The sequence below is a fragment of the Echinococcus granulosus genome (assembly GCF_000524195.1).
Source record: "Echinococcus granulosus chromosome Unknown EG_S00037, whole genome shotgun sequence".
NCBI lineage: Eukaryota > Metazoa > Platyhelminthes > Cestoda > Cyclophyllidea > Taeniidae > Echinococcus > Echinococcus granulosus.
This window is the reverse complement of record NW_020170417.1, coordinates 38,627-66,452: the sequence shown is the minus strand read 5'-3', so window position 1 is coordinate 66,452 and position 27,826 is coordinate 38,627. Positions and strand designations below refer to the sequence as shown.

The window sequence follows — 27,826 nt, the reverse complement described above, 5'->3', positions numbered from 1 at the left end:
GCGTCCGTATGCTTTTATCGTATTTGTTAGGCTTGATTTTGCTGATCTTGTGCAATGGATATTTTCTCTTTCTCTTTAAATGGATCTCATTCTGTCTAGTTCCCGCCGGCTTTGTTTTTTTACGATTGTCACATTGTGTTTATCGTGCTACTGTAGTCATGTCAAGTGCTGCGTCTGACGATGATAAGATTAACACTTCGCTGCTTTCAGATGAAATTTTAAAAGACGAAGAACTAGAAGGGTCGCAGTCTCTTTGGAATCAGTGTTCAATATGTAATAATAGATTCACAGATCCTATAATTCTTAATTGCCTGCACGTATTCGATCGAAGCTGCCTTTTTCCACAGCAAAAATGCGAGGGACTAACGGAATTTATTAAATGTCCCAGATGTGACAGAATTTCCGGTGGAGTCAAGACGTTACCGCCCTACGACCTTTCTCTTGTCGATCAATCCGAACCGGCTGATGAGTATTTTGACGTTGTGACATGCTCCGTGTGCACTGAAGGCAAAGAAGCTCAGTATCGCTGCATCCAGTGTGATGGAACCTTGTGTTCCAGATGCCGCGAGACCCACAAGGTATTTTCGCATACCCTTGACGATGCTGTAGGTCATGAAATTATTTTCATCACACGAGGTATTGGATCTGACCGAAGATGACAAAAAGTCATTGAGTCGTGTGAATAATACTACACAAAATGGCAGTTCCTCAGACTGTGCTTATCATCCTCATGATACTTATCGCCTATTTTGCATGTCTTGTCGGGTAAGAAAGCGCCTTCCTTTTAAACGCTTAGGTCCCAATTTGCAATACTTGCTCCGAAATAAACCATAGTGGGCACGTTACGGTTGCCTTAAGTTCGATGTCCAAGCATGTTAATTCGATTGTTGCGGAAGCCATGAGAGGGTGCCTTCGAAATCGGGATGTTTTGCGAGGGGTGTCCGATACATTGCAATCAGTGCTGTCTGACTTAACACTTTCTCAGGATACTAATAAAAGTCAAATTGAGGAGATGGTGGACGTGTGGATGAGTGCCATTGCTTCCGTTAAGGTAACAATGTCTAGTCTCTCAACTGTTCCCTAGGAGGAGTTTTTGCAAAAGAATCGAGAGATTCACAGTGATATTGAAATGAGACTCATGGGCCAAATCGAGCAGATACGGAAGGTGATAGATCATATCGAATTTGCCAACGAGTTTTGTTCCAGCTACCTTCCCAAGTGTTCGGATTTACAAATCGGAAAACTAGTCAAGGTTGTAATGGGATGCTTGGAGTATCTCAGATCTGTCGAATTCCACTCTGATATGCCCTCGAGGATAATCTTTTCCAAAGCCCACGAGAATGTACGGAACTTCATTCGCACTAACTTTGGTACTTTTGATCTTCCATCTAGTCAGGATAATGCCCTTGTTCTCGCCTTCCCTCCCGATCGGTCGATGTCTCTTAGCGCTTACCCAATAAGTGATATTGCGAACGCGTTAAGCAACCTAAACGTTAACCGAAGTATATCCCATGATGACGCATTTGTGACGCAAAATTTGTCGCTACCCCTAAACAATGACAATGCCATTGATTCTATCAGAAGTTCAATGAACGGAAGTCTTTCACTTATACCCAGCCATCAGGAGCAAATGGATAATGCTACAACTAGCATTTCGCCATGGGGTGATCCAGGTACATTTGGAACCGTTTCTACGGGATATAAACCGGCAACATCTTCCATCAATGGTCTGCACATTAATCATGGAGGATTGAATGCAAACAATCTAAGCCTTCGTTCTTCACTCCAACTGGGTCTCCGCAGCGGTCTGGACCTCGACTTACCAAGTGTTCTGTCGAGACCAAGTCTGCCCAACAACTACAATCTCTCCCTCTACGAATACTCGAGACTGCGCTCCGCCAGGTGCAACAATATGGCGTTGCTGGTGAAGTTTGGAACTATGGGAAATGAACTAGGGCGTTTTAACTCACCTCATGGTTTTTGTCTTGGATTTGATGAGGAGATTGTTGTTGCTGACACCTACAATCATCGCATACAAGTTAGTGCCTTTCTTTGTGGTCGTTACTAGCTTATCTGTGTAGATATTTTCCAAAAGCGGTGAATACCTTTCCTACTTTGGAGTTTCTGGCAAAGTGGACGGACTGTTGTGGTTCCCTCGAAAAGTAGCCATAATTCGACAAAGCCAACGCTACGTCGTGTGCGACAGGGGCAACGAGCGATCACGAATGCAGCTTTTTAGCCGCAGCGGACACTTTGTTCGCAGAATACAGATAAAGTTCATTGATATTGTGGCCGGTTTGGCCATCAATCAACAGGGTAGGTTTAATGTTGTTGGCATTAATGCTGGCGCTCTTCAGGTCAAATTGTTGCTGTGGACAGTGTTACTCCTGGAGTCTTCGTTGTGTCAGAGGAGGGTGATCTAATTCATTGGCTGGACTGCAGCACTTTCATGAAGGAACCCTCGGATATCGCTATTCGTGGTCGCGAGTACTTTATCTGTGATTTCAAGGTATGTCGCCTCGGAGAAATTCTTTATTCTCTTTTTTGAAAATGTTTCTCCTGGCCTGCTTAGTCATTCGCGATATCTGACATTACTTGAATCGCAGAAGTAATATGTTCTGTTCGACGTTGGTATAAGTTGGTCCTTTGTATCACTTATGTGAGCGGTCTTGCGCAGTGAAACCAACACGCTCTGTGATGTGATGATTACACTTCAGATACTAAACACCGTGGTGCTTAGTTGGCTGCCTTCCCTCACTGCTGTAAGCTCAGTACGCGACAGGTAACATGCGTGATGTGCCGTTGTGTCGAAGCGATCGTCGTATCCTTCTATTAACACGTGCCTAACTGGTTTGTTTGTGTGTGTGGCCGTTATTGATTGCAGCTGTCTGGTGGATTACCTTTCTTGATGTTGGGTGTGTTCAGAAAGTATCAGATATTTGTAGCATTCATTGGACATTTGAACCCTAGAGTGTGTAATGGGGTGGTCATGATGACGGGGTGAATGGGAGGCGAAGGGAAGATGGTCGGGCTATTGGAGACATTTTCCTTTTCTGCGAAAGCTTATCTCCATAACTGAGAATAGATATAATTGTACCGTGGCTTTCTATGCAGGCTCATTGTGTCGTCGTAATACAAGAGGACGGGCAATACCTCCGAACCATTGGTGGTGAATCTATTACCGACTTCCCTAACGGAATCGATGTAAGTGGTCAAGGCGACGTTCTTGTCGGCGATTCTCATGGCAACAGGTTTCATATTGCGGTATTCACTGGAAAGGGCGACTTAATCAGTGAATTTGTCTGCATGCAAACCAAAGTTAGCCGTTCCTGTTGCCTGAAGATCACCAATGAGGGTTTTATCGTGACGCTAGCGCGGAGCTCCAACAACGTCCTCATCATGAGCACACTCTATGTCAACTAAATTGATCAATTATTTATTTGATGGATCCTTCGTATGACGACTTCCAAACCAGAATTTTGATTTACCCAGGTGTGCGGATTTTGCATCACCGTCTTTTATTCGCCGTCAATTTGTCGACCAAGCAGGCGGATTCATGGATCTGCCAGCTGTGAGAGATGAATTTTTCTCCTTGCTTTTAAATCTAGGCTAGCATTTTGTTTTCCCTTCGAATGTTTTGAACAATATTTTTGAGATACATTTAATTTTTCAATTATTGTCAACACCCTCCTTCCTCCCTACTATTATTATGTGTTCCCCCTCTCCATCTCTCCCCTCCACCGAGTTTATTAAGTTGTTTCTTTTATGTCAATTTTTGAATGTGTAGTTTTTTTGCTTTGATTATTAAAAAAGAATGTGCTCGGTCATTACACACAGCCATACGCCTGTTTGTCTTTGCGAGATCTTCCAAAGTGTGCCTTGACATTCACATGAATTACCTTAAACACATGCACATGTTTTATGAGCGCGTTCATCATCCATCCAAGCTACCGGATGTTACTCGGTAATCCATCATTAACTGCATTTCTACTCCGGTTACATCTGGCATCGCATTCCACCTTCACTGTACTTTCGCCCTCACGTCTTGGTGGCGGCAGACGCCATCTCGATGACCTCCCAGCCGCAAGTTTAGCAGTAGTGGCCTTAGTAGAAGCAGCGGTGTTGTTGGCCATTAGTCAAGCATAGATAGACTTAGATGCACATGCGCCGCGGGAGCCATCAGCCGCGTCCAAATCTCATATCTCCCTCATCTTGCCTTCGTGACATTGCGACAATCCCGTCCTCGACCTCGTTTCGTCTTATCTCCACACTTTTGTATTTGTACACTTTAAGAACCGCTTTTATCCTTTTTTTGCCTTTTAAAGTTTACATTTGTGATTGTATTCATTGCAAATACTTCGTTTATAACTATGTACTATTCTGAACATCATTCCGTCTTGCCTTGTTTAAAAAGTGTACAGTGGGTATGCAATACGTCCAACTGGTAGTCTATTCAAGCCATCCTCGTTCTTTTTGGAGCCGTACCGCAAGAATGGACCGCTATTTCTGACAATATTGAAGAAGCCTCTGCGCACTGCAGTTGAATCTTCCCTTACCCTCGTAGCAGGAGTTTTGAATGAAATTTGCACCGTGGTTACAGGCGTATAATGTCTGCTCTGGGTGACTGTATTAGCAGGAAACAGTGGTAAGTAGCATTGGGGTCGTGGGATGCCGGAGCGCAGGCTTCCGCAGTGATTTTTGACTCGACATTTCGTGTCAACATTAGCCCTGGCACGATTCGCACCCGGTGTCATGAATCTTTCAGCCTCTAATCGGTCCATTTTCAGTTCGGACACTACCTTCTTTATTTTTCCAAATGCCCCGGTGGTACCTTAGCCAACTATGAGGGCGGTGCTGGAAATAAACAATCCGAAGTTGGCCTGCTGCTCGTGTAAAGTCATAATGGAGGGCCGAGTGCCTTGTTTAAATAGTACTACTGGTGGAAAATTTGTTCACCTCGGGGTTCTTCTCTTCAAGGTTTGTGTGCGTACTATTTACGTCTCCTCCTGTCGCACCCTCAGTCTGGTTAATTAATGTGAAACTTAGAGCCGGCATTCCTTTTACCAGTGCGAAAATTGCCTTTCATCCATAAAAGGTGCTGCGTGATTGGGCTCTGGTTGGAGTTGGTGACACTGTTAGGGTTCGCTCACGTAATTGACAACGGTTACGTTATATATCAATTCGCCCCTCCCCCCCCAAATTCAGTACTCCAATTACTACGTAAAGAGACCTTTGAGACTGTCACTAACGCCTCTTTTGTTTCCTATTAAACGTGCTACAATCTTAAAACTATTATTTACGACTACTACTACGAGGATTCGACATTCCAATCCGCGTTGCTGAATTTCTGCAGTTTTCAATGGCATGCAATGTGGAGGAGACCCGTGATCAGAGCTCGCATTCTAAACAAAATGAGGTACAGCGACCATTCAAAGCCCATTCTTAGGACTGCAAATAAGTTAAATCACCCAATGGCTGGTGCAACACTATTAAACACGAGCACATAGAGACGGCATGAAGTAATTTTCGATATACCCGCCCCTGATGCTGAGTGAAGAATTGGAATATTACGATCACGGACACAATCTGTACATAAAAGCATGTGCTGCTGTTGAAAAGAAAAGGTAGACTGACGCAGGCCAGTAAAAAAAATCAAAATAAGTAAAAGAATCATTTAGAAAAGGCAACGGAACTTATTTGTCCCTTAAGAAATCCACCAACCTTTACAATCTTCGCATCGTCTTACTCAAGGAGTGACCCCCAAACACAATCACAATACATCGTTATTTACTCCTTTTTTTTACATTTCCTAAAAGCGAATAATCACAAAACACGAACACACGCACGACTTGCTCGAAGGTGTCTAGCACTCCATCCCCTCTGCTGCGGTGGGGAAGCTTTCACAGTGCTTGTTCTCCATCACCTGCGACATGGAGTTCGGACTTGAGGCGTCGGGATTGCCCAGGTCACCCTCACCAATTCCATTCGTTGCGGTTGCTGCTGTCATCGTCGGTTGCTGCTGATGATGTTGGGAGAACTGGTTGCAGAGCGGGTAATTAACGGCATTAGAGTTGGTGAGGTGGGGATAGGGGAAGGGGTGCACTTGAGCCTGATAGCCGGGCAAGAAGCCCATGGTGTTGTTTCGCAGGTTTAATAGTTGGAGCGCTGAATCTGCCAAATAAATGCCTGTAGAAAAGTATGTCAAGCTTGCGAAATAGCATTAATTCCCATCAGTTCGTGCTATTATACAAAGCGGTTTTGAAAATCGGAGCTAGAGTGCAATTGATTGTGCAATTAATGACGCCACATGATAAAGGTACTGTTACCACCGGGTAAAGATTCACCGCACAACGGCTTTAGTAGTTTTTTGGTAAGTCACCTAAGTAAACGCGTCAGTTCCATGGTGAATGCGACATGCAAATACTACAAGAAACCGAATTTAAAGTTTCTGCTAAGTGGATGAAGGAGCTCCAGCTAATCAGTCGCCAAAATTACCTCATTAAAAGGTCTCAATTTTACATGACAAACCGATTTTTATTGAGCCTTTAAGAAATTAATAGATATATCCAATTTAGCATTAAATAAATGCTAAACACTACGAAACTGCCGCCCTAATGCGGTTGAGTGCGTTGTTGCCATTAACCATATAAGCACCTCGGAACAGGTAGTTTGATGGCGAAAAACCAGCTAGTCATGTCATCTAATTTCTTAAAAAGTCGCCCTCTGGTGGGATTAATAAAAAAGGTTTAGGCGTCGAAATATTTTTATACAGCCAGATAGAAAAAAACCGCTATTCACCTAAACATAGAGAAATGGTGAGCTATAATTATTCAAATCCAGCACAAATCTCGATGTGTTCAATAGTAAGTGGTAGGTGCTGTGAAACATGGAATCGTGTAACCGAAGCTGCTAGTGATCAACTATGCTCACTGATGACTGAGATGAGTAAATGTCCGAAAAAAAATCCGAAAATAGGGCATTTTCGCATTCACGGCTAAGAAGGTTTTTCAAGAACCTGAAATATGTGTACGCGTTGAGATGAATAACAGGAATTTCCATAAACACTAAGCATAATTTACGAGCTTAGCTAAATCCGATTAAAGATGACTCGTTGCTTCTCAGACATTGTGGTAGTCATGGAAAGTGGGCAACACTAGTTCAATGTCATTTGCTTCGAAAACGTCAGACCCCCAAGACTGGTCTAACAGCAAAAAAAGGGCTATTTATTTGGTCTAACTATGCATCAATTAAACGCTTGTCATTAAAAAAGGGATAAAATTACATGAATTGATTTTGCTAAGCGGCGAATACAAGATTGCAGTACCTAACAATTTAGGGAAAGATTTGCAGTGCCTCAAAGGGGATCGTCAACTACAGAATTGTGGAAACTGCTTCTGAAAATAAAATTTGATCACTACATGCTTTAAAGCGTTCCAATAATTATAAAGTAACAGATAAAATCTTCAAAAGTAGCCTACATTATGTCCTTAAGCTAAACTAAACCTCAGATCAAGCCGAAAATGACCTGAAAAACCAACTTACATTTGACGAGCTGCTGTTGTTGAAGAATCCGTTGCAGAATGAATGGTTGTAAGGGCTGGTGCGTAAGGAATTTATTCCCATTTTGAAATTCCATTGGATTGAAAACTCTGCTTCCTATTCTATTAACACCAGTACCAACAGGAAACCCCAGGGAATTACGTAAAGGGACTCCGTGAGAAACGTAGTCATAACTATCCATCGGTTGTCTAGAATATAAGTACGTAGGAAGAAACTTTACATCATATCACCGAATTGGTCACTGTCCATATCTTCATAGCTGGAATCAAAAGAGCACTGTTGTCCCAGAGATCCCAAATCTAGCAAGGAGAAAGTGTAGGCTACTACTCGCTTACTTTGCGCACTTCTCTGTGCTTCTGAATCAATGGAGTTAAAAGAGTCCATTTTTTGGCAAATAAAGGCGCTTGCTGAAGCCGCATTTGTCTAAATTTAACAATCTTTTGCTGGTTTTAGTAACTCACCATGGCTCTAAACCATCGAAAGGTCTAGTCATGCCAAAAATTATTAAAAATTAAATCCTACATACATGTCCAATGCTTGCTTGATTAAATAAATGTGTCGGATATCGAGTTGTACAACCAGTGTAGTCTTTTGGTGGACAAACGCTATCTAGGGGACTCGCTTGTACTTCTGACAACGCGGCAACATCTTTTTGATTTAAAGCTTGCAAAACAACCTTTTCATGCTCCCCGCTGTCACCCTTATCAACAGCCGTACTTAAATTTGAAGTTGCTGAATCAGACGATAACTAAATGTCACTATTGATAAGTAATTGTTTTACCTCTTGTTGTTGACTATCGTTATCTTGAAACCCAACAATCGCAAGCAGCTTGTTGAATGCCGTAAGATCATTTGAAATGTCGTCATATTTTTTCCGCACATGTAAGTCATTTTCAATTTCACGAAGAGTGTAGATTCGAACGCATTTTTCTTTAGATTTTATTAAAGTATTTTTTACTTACGTTTAGATTTAGCCACTGGGCCTGATGTGCTGGCAAAAGGTTCGCCAACAGTCATGTTAGGTCCTTCTTCTAAAAAATAGCTGTTATGAATCCGTTACTTACCCACGGATCTTGAATTAGTGCTTTTCTCGCTGGTTTTTTCTTGGGTCGTAGCTACATGTTGACATAAGGACAACAAAATTTTATCTTTGTTAGAAGAATCGATACACTCAATTTTGCAAATGGCTTGATCATGAAATTGAGGCATTTTCATATCATCAAAATCCATCTGATCATCAATATTTTTAGGTCCCTCTGTGTACCAGGCGGGTTTCTCAGTGAGCTAAATTTTCGTTAAAACGAAATGATATACATCAAAATGATTCTCTTGAAATTCGCTTGTTTCTATCCGTTTATCACGCGAGCCTCTTTTGCTTAGTATTCCGCTAATGTGTTTTAAAGGCTGAAATGGGCTATTTCTTGGCAGCCTTGCAGGAACATAATCTCTGCGATTCCGGTCTGTTGGTGTACCGTACTGGGCGACTTAAACGGATAAAAGTAATGGAGGATTTACATGAAACATGATCATTTCTATGGCTGTGGAATATAAAATCCTTGCCATTTTTTCTTTTTAAGAAGCGGTCGATGATAAACACCGGAGGCTTATACTCTTTGCACCTTTTCTTTAGATCCAAAAGTTCGAACTACACAAGTTGTGGCATAGGAAGATACTCCTACTCGGGAATAGACACGCCTTTCGAAAGCTGCTTGCTTCAAAATCACATTCTTTATTGCGTCATCCAGTAAGGTTACTTGCATGGTTGCATGAGTAATATTTATCACGAAATCTTGTGTTCGTTTTAAAAAGTGTGCCTCATTTATGAAGATAAACCAACACAAAAAAGCGGAATAAAATGACACGCCTACGCACAAGCATTAATGTATAAAAGATACTAGCCAGAGTTAGGGTTTTATTTTAATAGAAAAGTGGGGTCAAAAAACAGATTTTGGATCATTTACTAGAACGTCTAATAGTAAATCTTGGCATGTACTTTTGAATAAAGACCAAAAGATTTACCTACAAATTTTTCTGCTGCCACGTGAGGTAAGCTCAATAAAGTAAAGTGGTTTTAACAAACGTCTAATGATTTTTAAAAGTTTCTTTCAGCCAAGTGAGTGAAAGCTGACGTACACTTTTTTTGGGATGGTACGTATTAAATAACGACAGCCTAATCCAAGTGGGCTTTTTGGTAAACGTTTACTTACTACTCCTTGGTTTTTCTCGGAATTGCACTAAATTTTTGCCATATTTTTGATACTCTACCCGTTAAATGAAAAAAATGCCTGGCTTTCAGGTTTAAAAACGCGAGAGCAAAGACGTTTAACATTTTTGGTCAGGTAATTTTTTGTGTTTTTAGGACAACAATAGTCTTTGATTTTGATTGCACTTGTTGGTAGCTCATTCTCTGACCTTGAATTAAAGAGAATTTTTGAATTGGGCTACACAAAATCGCTCACAATCATTATTGCTCTTTAGATTATGCTTGCTGGGATTACTAACAAATCTATTCAACTTTCCGACGTTGACGACGTTTTTGTAAGCCCTAACAAGCGTCGAAAAGGCAATGCGTCCTACAAATGCAAGTCTGAATTTCCCATAAATGATATCGTTGATACAATTGAGCCCATTAATCTCACACATAAAATTGATGATGAGAACCAGCAATTTAAAGAAAGTGACAACATTAGCTTACCAAGCTCTATTTCTAATTTTCAACTTAGCTTGGCAGCTCAGCTCCAAAATGTTGACTTTAATACCAATGTCAACACTACTCCTGAAGTTACCACACGACAATCTATCCCCTTCGTCCTGCCCTTTTTGCCACGACGATTTCCTTTTTTACTTCCATTTGAAAATTTAACAACTGGAAATAAAGCAGAGGCTATCTTAGAACAAAGGCCGAAGTCATCTCACTTGTATCACGAATTTGCTCAAGTGTCAAAATCGTTTTCCTTCAGTCCATGTGGAACAGTTAACAAAAATACCTTCGCGTCAAAGGAGAACTCAAGTGTTTTGCAACTTCTTCACTCATGTCTTGAACAAATCCCACTTCCACCAATTGGATCGGATTGCCAAGAAATTCTAAATTCACTTTACACTTATACAATCTTTCAGGCAATAAATTTTCAGAAATCTGTTCTGCGCTACCTTACAGAATTAAATGAAAAAACGCGGCCTCGACCATCTGAGCCTAAGGATCCTTGGAATTTGCATTCTAATGATAAATCCCTTCAGCCAAATTTGTACGCATTCTCTCGATCCACCTCTTCAGATTGCAAAAGCCTCGAGAGTACTTTACTAGCTAACGATTCTGAAAGCGGTGCCGCAATTGATTTACGAGTTCGTCCTCCCAAGTCTGCATTAGACGGCTGCTCCATAAATTTTGGACGAGCTACCTTACCACACGATTCTTGCATACAGGAATCAAGTGCTGATTGTCTGGACAGTGGTCGTATTTCCGGCTTTCTATCTCATGCATTTAACCGTCGATCACCTTCACTCTCCTCCTACCCAAACGATCTCTCTGACGCCTTTCCCCCGCGTCATCTTTTTTCTCGATTTGCTGTGCGAAGCCCATCACGTTGCTTGAACGGTAGACGACTAAAAACTACCTCGTTGAAAAATAAGAAGCCAAGAAGTCTGGGCGGATATTCCCCATCAAGTTCCACCCCTGGACGAGATAGTCAATGCAGTGGACCTCTGCTCTCCAAGAAACCTAGCTTTCGAGGAACAAGCGAGGAAGAGAATGAGGTCTGTCCCCATTTCAAACCCGTCGAACAGAATGTAAGTTTGCAGGTGTCCGCTATTTGCCAGTTTGCTTGCTTAAAAAGATCCTTGGTAAATGGACCATTAAATAGAAAGAGCATAGTGCAAAGAAAGCTTCTTAAACCACCTATACACCATTTTTTCCTAGAGTTTGTTCAGTAATTCCTTTCCTCTAATCCATACCCATGCTCACTGCTCACATTTTGTTAGACAATTTTTGTTCGCAGTCAATCTGCGTAGCTTTCCAAGGAGCCTACTCAGCTCAGTGTTGTTTAAAGGGGATTAAGGCGCATGTAAATTGCTTTACTACACTGCATTCTCATGGCCGTGCAATCTTTCCAATGAGCAAATGGCACATCCTTTCACCAATGCTCTAGTTTTGAGCGCACAAAATTGCACATCTATCCCTTTTATAAGGAAAAGTCCTAACTCAAAATAAGTAATGCCGCTTTCACTAAATCTTTAAATTAAAGAACTGTAAAATTTCTAATAATGGGCTGGTAGCATTCGTTTCTAGCCAAAGGAATATATTTGACAATGTTGGCATGATTAATATGACAGATTTTTCACATGATAGAAAAGCGGTGTTAGTTAAGAACTGTCCTAGAACAATATGTATGGGTTTAAAGATAGGTGGTGAGCCTTGCTGAGGCGTTTGGATACAACTCCAATCAGTGAGGTAGCAAAATTTGCGTCTCAAATCCAACACACATCTATAGTACATGGCTTTCATATGTCCTAGTGTCAAAAAATCAGGCTACTGGGATGCTCTCTTTGATTTTCACCCCGGAACGCCCAACTTTGACATGCTCTTCGCCTAGGCTGTGGTTAATTCCTCACTATACATGGCACAAATATATACACACATCTGCCCTCCTTCCCCATACTCCTGCCTCCAGAGCCCCCCAACTATGAAAAATTATAGGAAGGAAATGTTGGCCCTTCCAAAAACATTCCTTACTTCTCAGCTTATAAACTCACCTGGACTCGGCAGCAGTAAACACTGTACCTAGGTTGCAGAATGAGTAGGCAGAATTCGTTGTGCCTGTATCTGACTGAATATATCTTATAATGTCTTATTTCGATCACTTTACACTTAAACGTCTTATTTGTCTACAAATGTGCTTATGTCTGTGCAAATCACTTCCTTGTGACAAAGTAATGAAAGAGTGAGAGTGTGTATGTGCGAGAGATAGGAAGAGAGAGCACAAGAGAGGGAGAGAGAGAGAGTGAAAGAGACCATATATTTTGAGTTGGGAGAAGTTAGTGTTGTGCAATTTCATGTGATCCACATCTTGTAACCCTTTGAAGCTTCATGCCTCAGCTACTAGGCATTTTTGTCTAGTAGGTCAAAACGCCTTGTTTTTCACAATCCGCCTCCTGCCACAGTGAATTCAAATCTCAATCTGGGCTTACTTTCTACAAACCCAATATGATAGGAAATTGTAGCTCTGTAATTCCATTTTTCATTGAATTGTTTACCTCGTGTTTGTTTATTTGTTGATAATTGGTATCTTCGTTCATAAAATCAAGACGTTGGGGTTTCAGTTGAATAGACTTCCCAAAGTGAGTTACTTGAGACACCACAGACAGAAAAATCTGTGGTCTACTAGATCACCAACCACGGGGACGAACTGTTAAAACGCTACAAATGAGGATCATTTTGATGCTACTTGGCTAATTTCCCACACAATGTAGTTTTCTTTTTGAAAAAAGAGCAAATTTAAATATGCCACCAATGTGCCAGCTAAATTGCCTTCATTTAATATCTTAAGCTTTAAAAATATTTTCCTTACTTCACGAATAATAAGTTGCATGAAAGTAGACAATGAAGGTTACAAAACTATCCCTGAATAGTAACTTTAAGGAGGAATGATGTGAAGAATTGATACCCTTGATACCCTTCCATCAGCTCGTGATAATGAGACCGGTAATACGTGCATGCATGCAGTTTTATACACGTAGTGTTTGATGTCGGAAACGTTAGTCATGTCAAATCCACGCTTTCAAAACCTCCTGCATAATTTACGCCACCGTAAGAGCAGCAGGGAGAGAGAGAGAGAGAGCGAGAGCGCGAGAGAGAGAGGGAGGGCAGCAAGAAACGGAACGAGGCTATTGTCCATTTAGTCTGCACGCGAGCACATAGGGGACATGAGTGCGCGCTGGCGCGCACACGGTCACATACACGTCCGCGCTTTCGTCCACACATATATATGTATAACATCATCCTTTCCCCCCTCTCTCCTTCCCCTTAGCCTCCTATGACTGACTGGTTGGAAGCGGAACATAGCAACACACACACACACGCACACGCAATATCTTGACCGGATGTTACCACCTTGCAGAAGAAGGTAGCAGGTAGAGAGGAGTGCGTGCATGCACTGCGGCTTCGCAAAGGGGCGTTGGTGATGGTGATATTGGTGGGAGAGGAGGAGGAGGAGGAGGAGGAGGTGAAGGCAACTATCCTAGGACACTGCTGCCATGTCACGCAAAAGAGGCACGAACGTATGTGCACAAGTGTGTCTGCTTCCGTTGTGTGGTGTGGTGAGGTGCTGTCTCTCATTATACTGCCTCCCTCCGCCCCTCCGCTCCGCCTCGCTCCGTCCCTCATTCACCCACCCTCATACAAGGGCGAGAACAATAGCGGCCGGAAGTGTCAGGTGAAAACATGAGGTTTGGACTAGGAAAAAATGTTTTGTGTATGTATGTGTGCAAGTACTTCGCCTTAATTGTCAACCTCCTGAGGTATTGTTTCCTCAGAGACGGTCACCCACAGGAAAGGTAGAGATTGAGAGAGAAAGAGGCTGTTTAAGCTTGAATTATTCAATGCAGGGAGGCTTGTTCACACATCCTCTTCTCTAAGACACACACACACACACACATCCACTCATATACGCACGCCCTGTGCAATTATAAAACCATTATCGTCTTATTTAATGATCCTTCTAGGTATATGGTGAGACCTGTCATCATTAACTCAAGTACAGGTGAATCCTGTGCTCCAATGCGGTGATTTAGAAGTAGAAATGGCATTATCAACACCCAAGGAGACATGTTAATCAGACTCTTGAACAACTTCTTGGGTTCCTCTTTCACTATTTCTGCCGTAATTGATTGCTTGTTAGTGAGGTATGGTCCGCCTCACCCAATCCTACTGGAAAGTTAAGGTGGGGCACCTAGCCGTGCCTATGAAACATTGGCTCGTCAATATGGATTCGGCAATTGACCCCAACTAGTGTGCCTCCCTCTCCCTTCAACAATGGAGAGACCATAAAAGAAGGGCCGTGTATTTTCAAGTGGAAAGGACATCCCTCTCCTCCCTCATCTTATGTTGATTTTGCAGCGGTGAAAGTGATGGATCAGTTGGCTGGAAGAGTGGAGCGTTGTTGAAGAATGCATTCACCTATTCTTACAGCTTTACTCTTGAGTCCACTCTGAGTATTAAAAGTGGAAGGATAAGTAAAAATTTGTTTCTAAAAGGAAAATGCAATGAGTGTGCAAGTAATTCCCTCTGACATAGGTCCATCAAATCCGTGTCCTAAAATCTACAAGAAAACGGATTTTCTTTAAGATAATCGCAATGTCACGACGTGTTGTCATAGTTGGGAGAGTCGTCCTGTAATATAACTTCAGAACATCAACATTTTTCAACTGACTTATTTGTTGATATCGTTGGATACCTGTGCAATTTAACGGTCCAGTTGAATCAACTATTGTCGCTGTATAGGCTTACAGACTGTCATTAGCACATCCGCGACTAGTGTCACACATATATGACACTCATTGTTACAAACCCGTGGCATGTGTTCTTTGTCTCTCTCCAATAGTTGAACAAATTAGCCCATGTGGCATGGTGCTCATTTGAGTTTCAAATATTAAGACCAATGCAGAGGGCCATCAAGCTCAGGAACAATAAAATAATTGAATGGAGACAACCTCTTTTGCTCCTGGACCCTAGAGAACGTCTCTAACTTGTTTACTGCCTTTGGAGACCGTTGGCGAAATTCGGTGTGACTCTCCTAGACTGCCTAAAGCTTTGCTTTACCTGCCAAAACAGATGACAGGACCCTCTCCCAAGAATGTCGCCTCATGTCAATTCACCCCTTTTCTTCTCACCTCGTTCCACTTCACGTCAGACCACCATCTCCTCTTCTCAATCTTCTGCTGCCACCCACTAATGTTTTCTTTTTTTCCTGCGATGATGATGTGTGTTCGGGTGAAGTTTAGATAGACACCTCTTACCTCTCACCCCCAATCTTTGCTGATCTCCCTAAGGCGATTAGCACCATTAGTGGCAACAGTGGACAGTCAGGCAAGCACATACGTACCACACACACACACACACACACACACACACACACACGATTTCCTCTGACACCTGTCTATCCAACCACATTCATCTTCGCAGCCTGTCACCCTCGAACTGGGTGGGAAAGTGACACTGTGGGGTGAAGAGGGGGAACGCATGAATCCTTTTCTACCCCTTCCCTCCTCTCACCCTCTTTCCTAATTCACCACCTCCCCAGAGTAAGACTTCAAGACCATGGATAATTTAAGAGCCATGACAAGTAGACATTGAGCACTAGCAGCGATACCCAACCCCTTTGTCCATCCAAGTACGAATCCACCCACCTACCTACCTGGTTGCGAAGTATTCGTGCAAATTATACATTATTCAGGCGTTTTCTGCGTGTGTGCTTGAGAGTGTGGCTGTCTGACTTGGGCTGACAACCATTGCTAGATGGTTTTTTCTTCACTCGAGTCACAAAAGGGGGCATTAAATACCCTAGGGCACTGTCTGTAGACTCGTAATTCGCTTCATTTCTTTTCCTCTAAAACAGAAGCGGTAAATACATGCAGAAATACTAATTAAAGGAGTCCGTGGTGCTTGGAAAATTAAATGATTTCCGACTGCCTTTGGACAATAATTCAAAGGCAAAGTTAAAAACCAAAGAACGATAAGAGTCATAAATCCCTACTTTATCCTGGTGGACAAATCCACAGGAATAAATTAGATTACACCCACATCGCCTTACATGTGAGTTGTAGCGCTCCTCATTATCGCTGCCACCACGCCATCATCTCGAGATGGGACAAAAACAAAGCTGCAGTAGCAGTGGCAGGAGAAGGAAAAAATAAGACACACACACACACACACACCCATCACTTAATCCACTTTAGTTGTTTGCCAAATTCGATCAACTATAATCACTCCCCATTTCACACTCACACGGCACACACACTTCTATTTCCCTCCTCATGGCAGGCTTGCGCCACCCACGTGCGGCCGTGCGTGCGACCGTGCGGACGTGTATGTTTACGCACGCGTGGACAGACGTACGCACTTGCGGTAATTTCAAAGACGACACACAGGGCCCCCCACGCGACAACCAGACACGCTCCGCTAGGTTGGCCTTCTCACTCACTTCGTTACAGCCTTTCAAACCGATTTGGGGGAGGGGGGCGGGGAGATGAAGTGGGGGGAGAAGAGCAAATTTTTTGCCTATGTTGTCGATTCCGGCCATCATACACACACACACCTCGCACTCACTTTCTATGGGGAAAGCTTGTTCGTGTGAAGTCCCTGTTTTTCTCATCGAGAGAACAAAAAGTGAGGAAGAGGCAGCAGGAAGGAGGGGAAGGCAGGGAGGAGTTTGGGAAGCCCACTCTCAGAAGGTCGTTTAAAACTCCCCTATTTAATTGACCGCAGAGCCAACTTTTAGGCGGCAAAATATTCTCTTGCTATGTTGTCTGCTCTACGGCTAACAGCAACAAGCTAACCACGTGCGCTTTTTGGCAAGTGCATTTGTATGATTAAACGCCACAATCGGCTTGGTATGGACTTTTCCTTGACACATTCTCCAGAAGTGGCGCATTAACATTGACAAACGTATGTGCTGCCTCCACCTCTCTCCACACACGCACACACATTTATTCACCTTATAAGCAATTTGAAAGATATTCATTAGTCTCTCACAATTACTGCAATAAGAGCTCATGTCTGTTCATGTGATTTGAGGAATGATGAAATTACTGACTTTATCATGTGCTACACGGAGTGAAATAGAAAGATAAGGAGAGAAAATGAGGAAATTTCACAAACCTTAAGTTGATTTCTCATGCCTATAGCAGTTATTTCTCACCCTTTTTTTGCGTAACTCTTCCCATCACTCTTCCATACTGCAGTTTCATTAATTGCGGGTACAAGTGGTACCGTGATTCCAACATTTTCTTGTCCTTCTAAGGGTGAACAATGATAGGAAGTTAGCGAAACTCGTAAATACATGTGTGTGCATATCCATACACACACACACACACATGCACACACACTAGTGTCTTAAAATGGTGCACTCATATCAAGATGAGGTGTGACCAGGCGTTTTCTGCCTTTTTATGACTCTATAGTCGACACCTTTGTGTTAACACATGCTCATCCTTAATGGATATTACTCATGTATACACCTCAAGTGGAGTCTTTATCACTTCGCCTATCCTCGGCGGTAGCAGACTTTACACAATGCTAGAGGTCCATTCAGTCATTTTGGGCATCAATTAAAAGGAAAAAAAGACCAACATTAGGTTTTAAATTCCCTTGAGTGAGTATTGCGCATTGCATTGGCCACACGTTTGCATGATCTGTCCTCCCCATTTGACATGACGCCAAAATTAATGCTGCATACTGCTGCTGTCATGTCTAATTTGTCAGATGGTTTGTCAACCGGAGAAAATCCTGTCAGACATCCGAAAAAAACATCATCCTATCGGATGTAAATTATTGCCGAAACATGTAATATTCATTGCCAAAAAAAAAAGAAATACAAACAGGGATGCAGAAGATGCACAGACAGGGTGTCACGAGGTTGGATTAAAGACAGTGCAATCAAACCCACACAACTGGTAATGATGATTTTTACTACACCTACTCTCCCTTTTGTGTGTCGATCCTACAACTGCACGTGACTGGCCCATGTAAGTATCCACGTACGAGTGCTTGTGTGTGTATATTACCTGGTCAAGATTGTGGACCGCACCTTGATGTCATGATGTGGGACTTCCCGCATAAGTCAATGTGGTTTGAGATGGCTGTTTGCCTTTTCTGCTTGTCGACAAACTAAAGTGAAGGAACAGCAGCAGTCAATCACTTCATTCACAGACGTACACACGCACGCCACTACCAACGCCAGTCGTCCTCGGTGCAGCTGACTGGCTCTGACATGGGGAGTGGTATCATCAAGGCGCCTGATTCTGTTGCATTGGAAGGAAGAAGAGGAGAGGAGGACAGGAGTGAGGAGGAGCGAGCTGTACGGCTCCTCTCCGTTCCATCCCCTCTCCACCCTGCTTCTGGTGGGTCGTGAGAGCTCGTTTGCTCACCCACTCGCTCATCTGTCTGTTTGCACGAGAGGTGTCACTCATGACTATCACTCTTCTTCCCCTTCCTTTTCTCACCTCTCTCCCACACACACGAGCTAGGAACAATTATTTTTCCCCTTCTTGTAGACTAGATTACTGTCGCTTCATGTCTTAAGGGCTGAGAATGCATAACAAAAGCTAGATATCTAGCCCTCAACTGTGCCAAAAGTTCTTTCACCATAATGTTGTGGCTTCGCTGAATCATCTAGTAGTAAATTTCCAGCATAATTGAGTCTAGAAGAGCCAAACTTTCATGCAATGTAAATAAGAAAATACCGTTTCGTAGTTATCGCTGGTAAGTAATGACTATATGTGCCCCATCTTTGGAAAATCGTTTCAAAGTCAGTTTTCTTTTCTTAATATAAAATAGATCATTCAAGTTGAAAACTCCGTTCCCGAATTCGGTTCGACTTCAAATCAGTACCATATGCTAGTCACTAATAAGTAATATAGTGGCACCATATTAAAGCGCCATGTAAGTATACAAAAAACTTAAGCAAAATCACATATGAGTCACGGTCCAGATTATTCATGTGTAAGCTATGTGTAACTCCATTATCTTCTCCTTTTTAATCAACAATATCTACGTCAATTTTGAGTGAGGGAGCCCGGGATTACTCTTACACACATCCTTCATATACGCAAATGCTCTCACCGAGTTCTTATGCACGATTTTCTCAGATATGTCTGTTAACTTCCATCTCCGCTTCTTGTAAATCATTCACTTAAATAGTGCACTATCCAGATAAAACATCAAGAATGTTAAAACATACATTACTCAGCTAAAGTGAATTAAATTACGAAAAAAGAATGGTGTATAAGGTATGCATATTTACCACGTTTCAAACGTGCTTCCAGACCTGGCAGAAATCATGATTTAATGACAATATAACCACTTTAATCTCTATTGTTTCATTTTATTTGAAAATAACAAATTAACTATTTAGCACAATGCATCCGAAAGTCCTCGTTTTATCCTCAACAGTTTTTCCAAAAATGCACGTTACTTTGAGGATGGGGGAATTTCCAAGAGTGACTCCCCTTTACGCTACTATTTACATATGCGCTTTTAGTAAATAAAAACACCAACTCAAACCTTAGTATGGAAGCATTAGCAACCAACTAATAGACTGGTGATAATTTTTAAAAAAAAAATTTTAGAGAATCACGATTCCTCCCAACTTGGCAATTTAACCAGACATTTATTTTAAAACAACAGAATTGGAACAACTGCATATACAGTAGTTTAAACAAAATTCCTCAAATCTGATGTCCTTTTTTAGGTAATTCTCAAATGTGTTTAAAAAATGCGGTTCTAATTTGACTTTATTACACATCAAAATCCATTGAACATAGAAGAAGGCCTATTTCATGCATTATACTCCATTTTGGCGCTTCAGTAACTCCGTTCGCATTACAAGAAGGGCTCTGGCACACACCTTTGAAATTAGTTTTAGACATTCCGCCTTACCCATAATCGAGCCAAACCTCTTCATGTTTCTGCCCCTATTAATCACCACAGCACAAATGCGCGTGGCGTTTTAATTTCGCTAACAATGTGTGTGTGGGTCGGTGGGTGGTTGGTTGGGTGGATAACGCGTTAGGCAAGCAGACAAGAGGGGGAGGCAGGGGATGAGGGTAATGGAGGTAGTGATGAAGTCTAGGGGGGTGCAGAACGTGGCACTCAGCTGTACCCATGTGCGGCCGCATCGCATCACCTCGTATTGTATCGCGACCACCCATTGTGATCAGCCAACAGGCATCCCCTCTCGCCTCATTTCCCCGTGCTCAGCTTTACCAACTGTGCCGTGCTGTTCCGTGTCGTGCCTTGCCGTGCCGACGGACGACCACTAATTCTGATTAACTTGTACCCCAACCACCACCAGCGCCGCCACCATCGTCATCTTTGCCTTCCTCACGGGGATAATTAAAGTGGAAGTCCCGCTCTCTGTGCACACGCAATTTTTCGCGCCAGAGGTCTTTTTTCCTCTCCTCTTTCTCCTCCTCCTCCTCCTCCTCCTCATCCTCCTTGTTCTGCACCTCTGCCTCATCCTTAGCTTCTTTTCTTCCAACTTCCTACCATCATCAGCATCGAGACCAACCTCAACAACAGCATTAGGGGGTTAAAAGACACCTTGAACAAACAGATAAATATACAATAATTCAATCAATTTTTTAATGAAGTGTGAAATCCATTGGTTCTCGGAAATTATAAAAACCCCCTGATGATAGTACATCTTCGTTGAAACCTGACCCGGCAGAAATTCGATTGGTGCCCGGATAATGTGTGTTTTTGCTATGCAAATTGTTGACCTCTATATTAAGTTTTGTTCTAAAAAAGTTTATTGAACATCCACCATGTGAGGAATGATAAGCTAGATAGGCAAGTAAATGAGTGAGTTCCGCCATCTTGGGAAAAGATGCTGAGCATACACACACACACATGCATAAGTACATAAATATTTGATAGTAGAAAATGTGAAAACAATTTTTATTATAACATCGTTACTCATGTCTATGGGCATGCTTAACCATAAATGAAACATGTTGATGGGGTCTGAACAAATTTTTTCCTCTTGGAGCCCACAAATTTATGTTATCCCTGTTTTTCTTTTTCAACCAAAAACACCAAAAATTAAGGAATTTTAATAATTAAATTTGAATTTTTTTGTTTAGAGGTCTCAATGATGTATTTTGAAAGAATGATAGATTTCCTAATTTTCTGGTCAGTGAAATTTATGCCACTTTGACACCGGGCTTTGGAAAACAGAAAAGAAGGGGGCTTGTCATTCCAATTATTATTTGTCATTCCTTTTCTAAAATTGATTTCTAAAAAAGTACTAAACGCAGATGAATAAGCAGGTTAATCTGCCATGGCGCGATGAGAAAGGGGACGTGTTAATGTGCTAATGTTACCAAGACATTTAGGTTGTATTTGGGAATGAACGGTTTTTTGTGTTCTGAGAAAACATTTTTGGAGAGAGAGGGGGGCATATTGAGGAGATGTGCGGGAACGAGAGGAGTCGGGGAGAGAAAGAGGGGGAAGGGGAAAAGACAAGTGGCGTGTGTGTGATGGAGTGATGCACATCGTGTGATAACAACTCATCACTTCGAACTGCTACTACTACAACTGCAAACGACATCATCGTTGACTAAGATGACATCTGCGATAGCTCTTTTCCCATTCAATCTGTCACAGCAGAGAGTGCCACTTGACATGCACGCACGCACGCACACACGCACACGGGCAGGCAGCCAGGCATGCTGAGACAGGGAGGTGAGAAAAAAAAACATCAAGCCAGAAATGAGTGATGCCAAAACCCCTCTCCCACCTCACCACCCTGCCCTCCATCCACTACTGTCTCGTTCGTACCCCCTCTCTCTCCCTCTCTGGCATCAAACATGACGCGAGAGCAGTTGAAATTGAAACTACACCCTGTCAACCTGCCTGTGATGGATTCTAGCACGCACGCACACATACACGCACACGCACAAGCACAGACATTTTAGCTGATACACTTTTAATCATATTCGACAGGTTACCTCGTGTCAGCGTCTTCAATCACTGTGCTAATGAATGCAAATCGCCACTCATACGTATATGGATACAAAATTCATTCTTTAGTTGTATTCTCTTAGACTCCTGCTTTGAAGTACATCTTTAGCCCTGATATCTAGCTGAATGGTACTTCTTAACAAGGGATTACTGTATTTTTGTGTGTATACCACGGGCTGGGGGCTTACCTTCACCGAAGTGACGAATGGACTTTTGGTGGAGAAAGTGCACGCCACCTTAGGTGAATATGCTGGTACCGGCCAATAATTTCACTTTCCAAAATTTGTAATGAAAAGGTAAATGAGCATGGTGGTATCTTTCGGGGACAATTAGCAACAATCAAGAAGAGACAAAACACAAAAAGGCGGTCAATTCGTGTCTCTCAATGCTGCGCCAGCACGATACACTTTTTTGTGCTTATGTGTGCTCCTAAGTTGACAAGAGAGGCCTCGTGCCAAGCAGTTGAACAAAAAAGAGATTGACCAACATGACCATTGGAATGTTAAAAATTGTGACCATCAAACAAATAGCGATGCGTGAGAGGGAAAGGGAGAGCGTGAGAGTGGAAGAGGCGCATTTGAGTCCGCAAAAAGGTGGTTCCTGTGACAGCCGCAGCCCCAGCTGCAGCCAATTCCTAGAGGCCGTGGCAGCAAAACTAAGAGAGGAAGGGAGCAGTGAATGAACAGGCGGAGGAGGTGTCTTATCAGCTCAAGTCATCAGCGTCAACACAGGGTGAGGACTTCCAAAAAACCATCCTGCAGGAAATTAATTGTCAGACGCGCATAAAATCCTCTCCCCACGCAAAACCCAAGATGACGCTGCTGCTGCTGCTGCTGCTGCTGCTTCTGTAGCGGTGGTGGGAAGCGATAAGGAGGCGTTTTGTGCCTGTGATGTCGCCGCTTAATGTGCCCTACTTGGCGAAAAATTTCCACGGTACTTTCGTCGTCATGTGTTGCACATGACTTGAATGGCAAAAGTCAACTCTTTCCCAATGGTGCCGTATATGCGCTTCTCAAATTTTTTGCATCACCTTCAATCATCATTTCGAGCCTTTTTTTCACTTTATGGAGATTATTGTTGCGCAATATTTTGGTAGTCTAATTAATTCAATAGTTTGTGTAGGAAATCCCACTAAAACTGTTTGCGCTTCTTAATTTAAAGGTGAAATTGCAACAATGCAAGTTAACAGAATTCTCCATTTTCCCAATGGTATTTGTGCGGATCGGTGTTGTAATAATGGAAATAAATAGAAGCATCAAAAGTTCCTTTCAAAATTTCTAGTTCGTTAGGTGGAGTAGAAAGAAAAATGTCATCACACAACATTTGTATCTTTGATTGAATTTGTCATAGCAATGGCTAAACCAACGGCCATTTATTAAAGTGTCGGAGTTCTCCATTATTTGTGAGATCTTTTTTTCGTTATAGCAAAGTCTTTCGTTAGATGTTAGAATGAAATAGTAGGGTAAGATTTAGAGCAACCATTAAGCTTTTAAAGATCTGGGGTAAATGCGGCTAACAAAAGCACTGGAAAGAAAGGAATTGAAATTAGTCCAGACATTTCTACCCCAAATTACTCTCTTGGAGGCATTTATCAAGCGGGATAAAATGATTCTGTAATAGAGGTGCTACTTAAATTCGATTGAAACAGCTGCACACTTTTTTCTGGAACGACAACATTTCTTAAAAATGGGTATTAATTGACATCATCGTAAAGTTGCTATAGGGAACTTCTTTTCAAAATTACTTTCCATTTAATAAAAAAAGCTTGTGAAAACGATTAGATTGTTGTTTTGTTTAGAAATAATTTTTGGTTCTATAAAGAAAGTAAACTGAGTAATAATTGTATAAACTACTTATTAGTTGTCATCACAGCAATATCTTACTCTCTAATACGGAAATACACTTACTGACTAATTTTGTAACGTACTTAGTTTGCTTTAGAGGAACATTAGTTGCTTTTCAGAAGACGACTTGTAAAACAATCGCAGTACTGATTAGTGAGTTTTACTGATGCCAGTACCGACCCAACATGTATAAACAGTGAGACCTGGAATTAATTAATGCAGTGCCAGGGTTTTGTAGTGGTCTAGTTTAATAGTATATATGATAGAGATGAGTAAAAATGAGACACGCCATTATGCAATATTACAGGGACACATAATATTGAGCGAGCTTCATCCCTCAGTGATGTTGCCAAAAGAGGTGTACCAAAGCCTCATTATCAAGTCCTCGGGCAGTGCGACCCGCCTCATTCGTCTGCTGATGAAAAGTTTCTTCAGTCAGGAGGAACTCGCTGCATCCTCTCTCTCTGGCGAAGGGATCTACAAGCAGCGACTACAGCCCGAGATCACTGAGGCCATTAAAGGTAACTAGATTTTTTCCTGGGCAGGGGTTCAGGCACACAGATAGAGAAGTCGTTGGCTAGACACACAAAGAAGAACTTAAATAATGACACTTATGCTTGTTTTAGTGTCATTAATTTTACCTGTAACTGACCGTGGCACACTTTAAATGACAAGCGCACACACCCCATGCTGTGAAGTTTGGAGGTGTGCCTAGCAAATAGATGATAATTTGTTGATCTGATTAATACTTTTGAAGTCTAAATGTCTCACGGCATCACATGTAGAGCTAGCATCGTTGTGATTAGTGCCTTGAGTAGAAGGAGTGCGTCGACTGGTCGACGCATTTGAAAAAGCGTGTGGGTATGCAATTCACAACTTTGGGTGTTTACAGATTTTATTCTGCTCTGAGATCCGCCTTTTGCACGAAGGTAACAATTTCATCAACGACCTCCTAATGATGCAAGGTCACTCTTAGATTGCATTGTATCCTAAGTTTCATTGTTTGTGTAAACCGCATCTAGAGAGGGAAATTCACTGCCTTTCTACTTCTCGAGGCTAGACGATGTTTCACACACTGGGTACTTCATTTGCCAGTCGTCGCCATTCCTGGAGCAGATACTTAATTATCCATTTTTATTAATGCAGTTAAGGGAGAAATTGTTATTCATCCATTTCTCCTTTCCACTGCTCTCTTCTGCTCTTACATGTTGCACAGTGTCATTCTGTTCTCCACTCAGTTGGTAGACATGTAGAGAAATTGTTGCCATTTCGTGTAGTGTATGTACTGCCGTAGCAGCTCAATGATCGAAGTTTCCTAATTGTTAGATTTTGATATCGCCCCAGTTGTTGATTGCCTCAATGTAGAACCAGTGGTTTGGGAAATCAACTACAAATGGACGTGATAGCAACAATCCATCTTTTGTGAGTCGTCGCGGGCAAAACCACCCACTCTGAATGCCTCCTGTAAAATTTGTTACACCTGTCCATTCACACCGATCTCCTCTGTAACTGGCACCACTGTGGTACCCAGAATCGTCTCTGAGGACAATGTAGAGCATACTATACCTAAAAATTTATCCTTTACTCCGATTTATAAGTACCATGCTTTGCTGCTGACTTACGCATCCGTAACTGATGCAACTGAATTCATTCTCTTACTGTCCTCTTTAGGTCCTGGGTCAGGTGTTCCATTTAATTTGATCAATTTTCATGTCCACATTCACTTGTCAGAATGGAAGGTCTGCCTCCATCCGTGGATAGTAGCTGCATCCCAACCACGTGAAGACTTCACAAATGTTCCAACCAGTTGTAACATATAGATAAGATCAACATATCAATAAATTTACAAGAAACCCTCCAACAGGGCTAACAAATCAGCATAACTTAGAGAAGTGATACCTCCTTAAAGATTTGACAGTAATTACGATTTTGAGTCCTGATATCAGGAGGAGCATAAAAAAACTGTTGACGTGGTCACTTGTCAGGAGTTGGGCAAGCAAATCTCTCCTGAAATTGGATTACCGAAATGACACAACATTTGTTTAACTGTTTTGCACTAAACTGATCTCCTTGTGTCGCAATATTTTGCAACCTGTTATAGTGGTGAGCATACTAGTGACACCGGGCTAGGGTAAGAAATTTGAAGTATCGCATATATGCGACGAGTGCAGCAAATGCTGTATCCACTGCATAACTTGGCTACTACTTCAATCACAATAACTTGGGTGCATACATGTGTGTGTGTGTGTGCGTAATCCTCAGGTTTAAGGAGGCTATTTTTCCTCCACTAATTCTCAGCCCCAACAAAGCTCATACCAGCAGCAGCAGCAGCATCGAGGATACCGGAGGCGGGGGTCGAACGAAATCGGCTATTTGTTTCACTTAGTGCGGTGTGTGTTCGGGCTCAGACGGAACCAAACGCGACGGACCGGGGGGGAGAGGACGGGGGGAAGTGGAAGGGAGGGGGGCATGAACAGTCACACACACACACACACACACACACATCGAGTAAAAAACATGCGAAATACACGTGGTTGTAGGTGCGCACGCACGCAGATTCACGCACGTGCCTGAGATTGCAGAAAACGCGCAAATTAAGATAAACTCTCGCATACACACACACACACACACACACACACACACACACACACACACACACACACACAAGATTCACCCAATGATGGTTAAAATAAAACTAACTTGAGGGATTCATCCTTTTTTATCTTCTAGAGCCGAAAAAAAAGAGGTATCAATTCACATGGCTTCCCTCTGTTGATAAAATCTGCCATAAAACCTGTGAACCAAATTTCTTCTTTTTCTCCAGGTTGGTTACAGGCTGTCATTTTAACAGAAAGGGATTGATGGCATAAGTGACCCCTTCTTTGCTAACCTACTCACAGAGTAACTTGTGATTTTGATGCTTTTGTTTAAATTCACCTATTCATCTTGAAGACCTGGCCTTGGTAATTAAAAACCCACCCTAAGGTGTGAGATGGTTAGGTGAATTTGCTTTTTTGGAAAGAATTTTACAACTTGCCAAAAGAAAAAGACAAAATTTTAACGAGAACTAGTAGGTCAGGCGCATTTACGTTTATGTGCTTCATCTATTATCGTGTATAAAACAGGAAAGGAGAACTAGGTGCTTGAAATCTGTTCGACTGAAGATGCATAAGCAAAGCTGTGAATGTGCAGGTATAACGTTAAGTCCATGCACTACCTTGCCTAACCAATCGACAAATTCAACAATTCGCGGAAGGTCAAAGCATTTTCCAGGTAGATCACATGAGGCAGGCCAGAGTGAAGGGAGGAGGGGGTGGGTTTGTGGGTATGCGGGTAAGGGGGTGGTGGAAATTGCGTGTCCGGTCAAGTCAGTTAGACAGTTTTGCCCCCAACCCGTACGCATTACCACCACCTTGTGCATATACGTGTGTGTGTGTGTGTGGTGGGTGTGCGTGTATGTACCTGCGTATGTCTGCATCTGGCTGTGCGTGAACATGGATGACGGTGAAATGGTGGAGATTAGCATCAAACCAACCCCCATGAGTTGAGCATGCGGTCATGCAAGTCGGTCGCGAGGCTTGCACGCGAGTCCTGAGGTCTGCCTTTTAGCACGAATTCTCTGTCACCATGTTCATTCCAAGGTTGACGCTGTAGGGCAGGGAGGTTTTGCAGCGCTGTTCACCACTAC

At 42.3% G+C, this 27,826-nt stretch overlaps 5 protein-coding genes across 5 annotated transcripts; 3 read left to right on the top strand and 2 right to left on the bottom strand. All coding sequences in view use genetic code 11, as the record gives it.

Annotated features, from left to right (window-relative positions):
- Window positions 1-158: 158 nt before the first annotated feature.
- On the top strand, window positions 159-5,034 carry EGR_05209 (Brain tumor protein; the record flags this gene model as incomplete). The annotated part of the gene is made up of 8 exons (XM_024494458.1): window positions 159-578; window positions 610-765; window positions 986-1,051; window positions 1,085-2,038; window positions 2,082-2,316; window positions 2,358-2,509; window positions 3,115-3,414; window positions 4,837-5,034. The coding sequence occupies 8 exons, from the start codon at window positions 159-161 to the stop codon at window positions 5,032-5,034; spliced, it is 2,481 nt and encodes an 826-aa protein (XP_024351079.1).
- An 829-nt stretch (window positions 5,035-5,863) lies between these two features.
- EGR_05208 (hypothetical protein) lies at window positions 5,864-9,320 on the bottom strand (the record flags this gene model as incomplete). Its single annotated transcript, XM_024494457.1, has 11 exons — window positions 5,864-6,186; window positions 7,543-7,748; window positions 7,781-7,859; window positions 7,896-7,983; window positions 8,087-8,308; window positions 8,342-8,490; window positions 8,523-8,591; window positions 8,625-8,844; window positions 8,875-9,044; window positions 9,076-9,205; window positions 9,240-9,320. The coding sequence occupies 11 exons, from the start codon at window positions 9,318-9,320 to the stop codon at window positions 5,864-5,866; spliced, it is 1,737 nt and encodes a 578-aa protein (XP_024351078.1).
- Window positions 9,321-10,041: 721 nt separating this feature from the next.
- EGR_05207 (hypothetical protein) lies at window positions 10,042-11,490 on the top strand (the record flags this gene model as incomplete). Its single annotated transcript, XM_024494456.1, has 1 exon — window positions 10,042-11,490. One exon carries the CDS (start codon window positions 10,042-10,044, stop codon window positions 11,488-11,490), a length of 1,449 nt encoding a protein of 482 aa, XP_024351077.1.
- Window positions 11,491-20,913: 9,423 nt separating this feature from the next.
- EGR_05206 (hypothetical protein) lies at window positions 20,914-21,251 on the bottom strand (the record flags this gene model as incomplete). Its single annotated transcript, XM_024494455.1, has 2 exons — window positions 20,914-21,113; window positions 21,182-21,251. The coding sequence occupies 2 exons, from the start codon at window positions 21,249-21,251 to the stop codon at window positions 20,914-20,916; spliced, it is 270 nt and encodes an 89-aa protein (XP_024351076.1).
- A 3,155-nt stretch (window positions 21,252-24,406) lies between these two features.
- On the top strand, window positions 24,407-25,958 carry EGR_05205 (hypothetical protein; the record flags this gene model as incomplete). The annotated part of the gene is made up of 2 exons (XM_024494454.1): window positions 24,407-24,659; window positions 25,810-25,958. The coding sequence occupies 2 exons, from the start codon at window positions 24,407-24,409 to the stop codon at window positions 25,956-25,958; spliced, it is 402 nt and encodes a 133-aa protein (XP_024351075.1).
- Between the last annotated feature and the right edge of the window lie 1,868 nt (window positions 25,959-27,826).